Source organism: Lolium perenne, chromosome 7 (genome assembly GCF_019359855.2).
Source record: "Lolium perenne isolate Kyuss_39 chromosome 7, Kyuss_2.0, whole genome shotgun sequence".
Lineage (NCBI taxonomy): Eukaryota > Viridiplantae > Streptophyta > Magnoliopsida > Poales > Poaceae > Lolium > Lolium perenne.
This window is the reverse complement of record NC_067250.2, coordinates 91,992,773-92,000,920: the sequence shown is the minus strand read 5'-3', so window position 1 is coordinate 92,000,920 and position 8,148 is coordinate 91,992,773. Positions and strand designations below refer to the sequence as shown.

General features: G+C 45.9%; 1 protein-coding gene across 1 annotated transcript; it reads left to right on the top strand.

Annotated features, from left to right (window-relative positions):
• The first annotated feature begins 4,859 nt into the window (after positions 1-4,859).
• On the top strand, positions 4,860-7,307 carry LOC127316665 (transcription factor bHLH62). The gene is made up of 8 exons (XM_051347112.2): positions 4,860-5,514; positions 5,616-5,852; positions 5,946-6,011; positions 6,152-6,220; positions 6,315-6,386; positions 6,480-6,698; positions 6,806-6,902; positions 6,984-7,307. The coding sequence occupies exons 1-8, from the start codon at positions 5,134-5,136 to the stop codon at positions 7,019-7,021; spliced, it is 1,179 nt and encodes a 392-aa protein (XP_051203072.1). The 5' UTR covers positions 4,860-5,133; the 3' UTR covers positions 7,022-7,307.
• Positions 7,308-8,148: the final 841 nt, after the last annotated feature.

The following is an 8,148-nucleotide window of genomic DNA, read 5'->3' as shown; positions in this document are numbered from 1 at the left end:
TTTATCTTGCCATTGGTCTTTTACTTGGGATAAACTTTCTCTTTTGTATACATGTTTGTACCCGAGGTTGTGTACAATGGAGGGAAGATGAAACATCTTCATAGCAAAAGGAAGAAAAAAAACTTTCAATAATGAAACGGTTTTTTTGCTCCAAAACCGTCGCAAGAAGACATTGTGACCGATTGCAAGTCTCCCTGGATCTCTGCATTGTACATGCCCGCATAGGCTTGAGAACAGACACTAGCTAATTACTAGAGTGAGCATAAAAACAATATATAGACGAAAACATGATAAAAGTATTTAAACCACACAGCGCCTACTTCGAGACCGCCATCTTACTCCGGTCCAATACAACGGGAACCATTGGATGAGAGCTTTCTACAACAGGTAGGCAAAAGTCTTTTTTTCTGCATAAACAAGTGAGATAGTCCCCACTGATGATAAACTCCATTGATGAGAATCGTTCCCGTTGGAGAACTAAGCTCAACACCATGCATGCACGAAAAGGCAGATGGATGGCTTGAACCCACATTAAAAGGAGCTCAAAAGGCGACGAAATGTTTGGCAGATCGGATTGATGAATGACTTATCCACGAGGATAATCTCTCCACTGGGTCTTGTTCGACGAGAATTAAATCGATGGTCTTTTCTCGAATGCTATTTCCGGCCAAGCAATTGGGCGCAAGGCTCTCCAAAATCCACCCATGATCTAATGGAGCATAGTACATTTAAGGAGCTGCATGCTACCGTACGTACGTAGTGCCTGCTAGTGCGAGTGCCTATTAGCGTGTTGGTATAAATGCCAATGCCTAGTGCCTAACATGCGTGTTTAGATTTTGTAAATGATGGCTTGTGTCTAGGTTACGCCTACATTTGGCTCGAAGGTTGCAACAATCCATCCCACATGAAAGAAGGGAACCGCACTAGCTTTTGCTTGGATCTGAATGCGTGAGGTTTTATACTCCATCGGCCATCCGCTTCCAAAGTTCCAAGTAGATTGTGGGGAGTTTTCATAATGAGCCTAATAACACCAGCCTGCATTCGAAATAAAGGCCGAACTCTCCAGGGAGCATTAAAAAAACAATAATCTTTTAGAAAAAATATGAAAAGTCTAGATGCAGTTAATGGTGTATATTACAACCATGCAAAATTCAAGTACTCCCTCTGCCGGTCCTAAATAACTGCCAGAAGTCCAATGAATTTAGACACATTTTAGCCTACATTTTGCTTAAAGTTGGACAAGCATTTAGAGCTAGAGGAAGTACAAAATACTTTATATTTTAGGATAGAAAAAATATTGCAAGTGTGAATCTGAATATAACAGAAATGAAGCTATAGCTCTGAAACTCTGAAGCTCGCAACCTTTGTTCGTAACTATTATGCTCCAAGATACTAGTGCGATTTGATTTCTCTGGTCTTTCTGGCATTAATTATATCATTATCAATTACTGCCTCCATTTTCATGCTTAAGGGGTAAACATTTCTCACCATTTTCATCTAAACAAGAAGGCGCATGGTGAAGTTCGCTCGCTATCTCAAAAAATTAACCCTATCTCTCTCAGCTCTCTCATCTCCCTAACCACACGAATCGAAATTGGACCACGGATCTCTACGCGCAGCTCCAAGGTTGACTACCGCCAGCACCACGCTCCGGCGAGATAAGATCTCGACCACCGCCAACAGGGACATCCTCCTTCCATCCCGCATTCGCGCGCTCTAACAACCACCGAGGGAGCTCCATCCTCCATCTTGTACTGGCGTGCTCGAGTCACCACCGAGGGAGCTCCGACCTCCCTCCGATTATGGCCACGCTCCGTCGGACGGCCTCCCTCATGTTCTAGTTATTGTGTTGTGGTCCGAATATATATAAAAAGGGTGTCTAACTTCTAATGAGCAGAACAAGGCTTGTATCTGGAGGCTTGGCCGATAGGAGAGGATTTCTGGTATGCAAGAGGAGATGCAATCGGTTGAAAAAATAGCACATATGGGATGTTATGCACTTGCATAAAAAAAGAAGGCCGTCCATTGTAAGTGGATCTTCAAGAGATAGGAAAGTATGTCTCCTAATTAGCCCCCAAAGGGTTCAAGGCATGGTTAGTAGCAAAAGTTTTCAACTAGATTTCAAGTATTGATTATAATGATGTATTTTCTCTTCGTTTGTGAAGCATAATTCCGCCCATGCATTTTTGATATTGTGAATATGCATGATCTTGAGCTTCAGAAGCTCAATGTAAAGACTAATTTTCTGCATGGAGAACTAGAGGAGAAGATATGCATGGACTAATCTGAAGGTTTTGGTGTGCCTTGTAAGAAGGATCTTGTTTGCAAATTAAAGAGATCCTTTTATGGTCTAAAATAGTATCCAACACTGTGGTATAAGGTTTGATTCGATGTGTGCTTGCACATGGTATTAAGATATCTCGGTATGATATCTACGTTTACAGTAAGTTTGTTAATGGATCACCGATCACCTATATACTTGTTGCTATATGTTGGTGATATGTTGTTTGCTGCCAAGGGCAGGAAAGACATCACTATTAAGTAGTGAGTTTGAGATAAACGATTTTGGTGCTCCTAATAAAATACTAGGTATGGAATTACAAGAAACAAAAAATCTACTATGTTATTTCTTTGTCAGTAAAGTCATATTAAGAAAGTTCTTCATCTTTTTAACGGGCATGCTACATTTTTTGTTAATTAGTACTCCTATTGATCCTCACTTCAATCCTTATACTGATTAAGATTTAGAGTACACGTCACGAGTTCCATATTCTAGTGTTGTTGGTTCTTTGATGTATGCCATGGTTTGTTCTCTTCCTGATTTGTCGTATGCTATGAGTTGGTGAGTCATTACATGGCTAATCCTGGTAAAGAACATTGGAAGGTTTTTATTAGATTTTCAGGTAGCTTTGAGGCACATCCAATGCTTACTTGAAATTTGGCAAGATCGGTGAAGGACTCCCTGGCTATGTGGATTTAGATTTTAATGTCGATTTGGATAAGAGGAGGTCCCTCATAGGTTATGTGGTTGTGGATGCCATGTGAGTTGGAAGGCAATATTACAAATCATTGTTTCCTAATCTACAACCGATGCAAAATATATGGCTACTGTTGAAGATTGCAAAGAAATTGTTTGGTTAAAAGGTTTGTATGCTGAACTATGTGAAGATAATTCTTGCCTATTTTGTGACCATCAAAGTGCCCTTACCAAGGATCAAATGTTCCATGATAGAACAACTCGCATTGATGTGAAATACCATTATGTTCGTTACATTATTTTCCAAGGTAAACTGAAGGTATGCAAGATAAGTACTCATGGTTATCCTGCTGATATGATGACTTTGGAGCCGAAAGTGTCATCTTTGTTGTTCAGGGAGAACATTGTTGTTCATGCCACAAGATGGAATTTGTCTAAAGGTGAATTTTATTGTGTTCGTGATCCAAATTCATATAAAAGGTGGCAAACTTCTGACGAGCGAAGCGAGACCCGTCGCTGAAGCCTTGGATGTTAATCGCTTCATTGGAAAACCCATAGTGAAGTTTTGTTGGCTCGCTCTCGTGGTTTTATTTCTCTTTTTTGGAGAGTTTTTTTTTTTGCATGTTTAAATCCTTTTCTCCCATGTGGTTTGCTTTGTTCGTTCTTTATTTTGTTTGTCGCGTTTATAACACTAGCCATGCTCTGGCCCTCTCCCGCTCCCCTCGTCTGCCCGTCTCCTCTCCCCTCCTTGTGTTGACCCGCCCCATGGCGCCAAGCACCGGCTCATTGCCGTACCTACGTCCTACTCGCTGTCAATGTCGTCTCCTCCCTCACTTCCTCGCACATAATCCTCAGCCGCAACAACACCCTCGATTCTGCCTCTCCTCTAGTCTCCGGTGAGTTCCCTTGGTGGACGACGTGTTCAGCGTGGTGCCAGAGCAGGACAACTTCGCTATGGTTCATACTCAACAACAATTTTGGGAGGCGCTAAGCCATGGCCAATGTGGTGCTGGTTATTGGGAAGGTATTATGAGTGGAGAAGGTGCGCAATAATTATTCCAGTTGGATAGACATCGCAAGAGTACAACAATCCAGGATATATGTATCAAACAACTCTTTAATCATACCTCCACGAAATATACGGAGGGGGTAGTATATATAATCAAAGTGATAGATTTTCGTTTGTGTGAGAGAAACAATTTAGGTATAACAAGCACCTCACGTAATCCTAAATACTGATGCTAACTAAAATTGTACCATTGAAAACTTCTTTCAAATGTGGATGCCGTGATATAAAAATGTGCCTTATGTGCATCATAATTTTGATCAAATTTATGACCATAGTTAGGCTCAATTTTGGAGGGTTTCTCTACGTGACATGTGCAGTGGTCGGAAGTCGAACTTTGTGTCTTTGTATTATTTATATACATGCAAAAGAATGAATACAAGTTTTCGTTTCCAAAATAAAACTTATTCAGCAGGAAGTAGATTTTTGATGTAGTTGGAACCAACCTAAGGTTGAATGAATAAAATGATGGTTGTACGGAGCCCACCAAAATTTAAATTCCAGATTTTAGCATTGTACGTCTTATAAATACGATAAACTTAGTCTTTTAAAGATGCTCATAGGTCTAAGGTGTCAGATGTGTGGGCTTGCATTTATATGAGTTTTTTTATAAAAAAAATTAGACTCGTAGTTTCCTTGAAATTCAGCAAAATCAATGTGATACCCCAAAGGGACCCTTGGCCGGGCATGCCAAAGCCAGCCCTCCGTCGACCGAGACCGCCGCCGTGCCGGCTAGCTAGGAATTACTCACCACCGGTAATTACGGAGCCGTCGCCTGAGCGGGGAGAGGAGCTTAAAAAGGGCCCCGGCAGCGGAAAGGCATCCTCCGCCCCATCCCAAACCGAAACAGGATTCCATTAAAGCTCCCTTCCACTTCCAGCTGCCGCGGGGCATCACCACTAGCTTCATCACCGCCACTTTGACCCCAATTCCCCAAGGACGCCACCTTCATCCCCAAGCCTCCTCCTCCTCCTGCTCGCCCTCCTATAAGTGCCGCTCCCGATTCGCCACGTAAAGGAAGGAGGCGTCTTAGCTAGCTCGAGCGCGGGCAGGAGTTCTTGGACGGTGGGTTCGGTTTCTTGCGGCTGCAATGGAGGGCAGCAGGGCCGGCGGTGGCAACGGCGGCGACTACATTTCCAGCCTGCTGAACTCGTCCCCGATGCTCGACTTCGGCGTGCTGGGCGGCGCGCCGGCGCTGGACGGCGCCGGGGACTGCCTGGAGAGGTTCTGCGGCGACCCGGGCTTCGCCGAGCGCGCCGCGCGGCTGTCCAGCTTCAACGGGCAGCGCTTCGCCGCGGGGCTCATCGGGATGCCGCCGCCGGCGCCCGGTACGGAGTTCGGCAGTGGCTCGCGGGAGGCGTCCTCCGTGTCCGACCCGGCCTCCGCGATGAAGGACGCCAATGCCAAGAAGAGGAAGGCGCCGGCCGCCAAAGGCAAAGCCAAGGAGCCTTCCGTCAGCACCTCTGGCCAGGTGAGCTTCGTTTCCTTCATGAATTGGGCTCGCTCGCTCAGTCGCTCTGTTCTGCTGCGTGTTATTGGCACTGACCGAGCTACCTCGATTCTGACTTTCAGGCAGGGGAGCAGGGTGAATCGGATGCCAAGCGGTGCAAGACGGGCGAAGCCGAGAAGAAGGTGACGAACACGGTGAAGCCCAAGGCAGAGCAGACCGGCAGCGACAGCTCGGTGGAGGACGGCGAGCAGAAGAAGGGCAAGGGGAAGAATGGCAAGCCGGTGGAGCCCCCCAAGGACTACGTCCATGTCCGGGCGAGGAGAGGCCAGGCCACCGATAGCCACAGCCTCGCAGAGAGGGTACAATTCTGTTCATGGCCGCTTCACTGTTTCCTTGCTTCGGTTTGTCAGGACTCGTCCTTAACTTCCTTGTACGTTCATAACTGTTCATAGGTGAGAAGAGAGAGGATCAGCCAGAGGATGAAGTTTCTCCAGGACCTCGTTCCAGGATGCAACAAGGTACTGCTCCCAATTAGTGATTTCAAAATGCGAAACCGGAAAGAATGAGTAGCTCATAATCTTTGCGCACTTATCAATAACAGTCTTTATGTACAAGGTTACTAAGTATAATGACCAATTTTGTTTGTTTGTAACTTTAGGTGATTGGCAAGGCACTGATGCTTGATGAGATCATAAACTATGTGCAGTCGCTTCAACGGCAAGTCGAGGTAAGAGCTTGGGCCTGCTGAATTTCTCTGATGCCATGTATTGTAACACGCCACTCTGAATTCTGACCAATCCCTCTGTTTTGTATGACTTCAGTTCCTGTCCATGAAGCTAGCAACTGTGAATCCACTCGACTTCAGCAACCTGCCCACTCTCCTACACAAGGATGTAAGCTTAAACTGTCCACTGTTTATCATGCTGTGTGCAACTATTACTGAAAATGTCTCTGTTACTTACGCTACCCGTAATCGTCCAATTCAGATGTTCCAAGCCTGTGGCCCTTCAGCGAGCTCTGTTTTCTCGCTCGAAAGCTCCAGTTCCGCGTTCCCATTCAGCGACCAAGGAGACGTTTTCCAGTCGTTCGTGCCCAACAGCATGGAGAGCCAGTGCACCCTGAACCAGCTAGATTTGGCCCTGTCTCAGACTACAAACGCACAGTACGGTTTTCAGGATGGAATGGCCAGCACGAACTTGCAGCAGGTGATTCTTGGCCTTCAGAACTTAGTTGTTCACGACACCTGACGAAGAATCGTTAGGACTTAGGAAGTGGCTTATACTAACATAGTCGGTGTGCTTCTTACCTTCAGCAAGTTAGGAACTACTGGGAGGACGATCTCCAGAGCGTTTTCCATGTCGACAACGGGCAGAGCCATGACAACGGGGCTTCGGCAGAGAGCTTCCACGGTCAGTAAAAAAACATCGATAATGCTCGGCTAAAATCATCTAGTATGACTGTTATGCTGATGCGTTATGCGATCGATGCAGGTGATTTGCAAGCAGGCCAGATGAAAATGGAGTTCTAGCCGACGAAGATCGTCGGCGGACGAATACAGTATTGACAATCTGTACATAGGAAGAAGATGGAACCACGACAGCAGTACATGGCGCAAGTGGCGGAAGTGAAGCTATAGCTGCTCTGAAACTCTGAAGCTAACAGTCTTTGTTTGTAATTAGGCCCTCCAAGAGACGAATTTGTCCTGTCATATTCCGCCTATAGGGCGACGTGACCCCTCTTGTATCTCTGGCGTTGATTATGTCAGTATATTGATGATTAATATAACGTAACGATCAGTTACAGTTTATGTATAAGACACGGTGCGGATGATACAAGCACCTCTCCTAAAATCCTAAATACTGCTGCTAATTAAAGAAGAAATCTGCTCGATCGTTTTCGCCTATATTTTCTCTGTTTGAGAACACAACAGTTGCTTGCCCTGTTGGCTGTTGCTGCCTATACGTATTCTCGCTGTCACCTTCCTTTCGTCCCCAAGCCCGGCGGTTAGAGCGAAGCGCACGCCGCACTGCCCCAAAGTTTGGTAGGTTACACGTCGCTTTAGGTTTCCTCTACGATCCGTCCATCCCCTGTCGTCTCCTAGCTGCATCTCACCCTTCTTCCCCGTCCTTCAGCGCTTCCATGCTTAATCGGAACGTCATTTCTACCACGAACATAGCTCCAAAATCCTCCAAAAACGTAACTCGACAAACTCGGTTTCATACTTTCGGTGCCATATATGCGCAAAGCTTGGCAGCTTCTGTTCTACAGAGATATACCATAACCGCAGCAAGAGTGTATCACTCACAGGCTGACAAGGTTAGGCATGGCGTCGCTCTCGGCTCCGTTTCGTGCCCACGGGAAGAGGCCGTCTAACTAACTGTACGCTCGGCTCCGTCCCGTCCTGTCCACCCAAGGAAACATACGCTACGAAATACAGAATTGATAGCTCGATCGTAGCCTGACAGCAAAGGGGAAGAAATTAAGGAAGGACCCCGTCACCTCACTTTACACACAGCAATTGCCCAATACCACCAACTGTACGTCTGTACATACGTACTGACAGCCAGCAGTATACACTATACAGTGAGTGGGTCACTGCATTTCACACGCAACTCGAAAGGAGTACGTGGAGTTACCCTCGCCGATCGAGGCCGG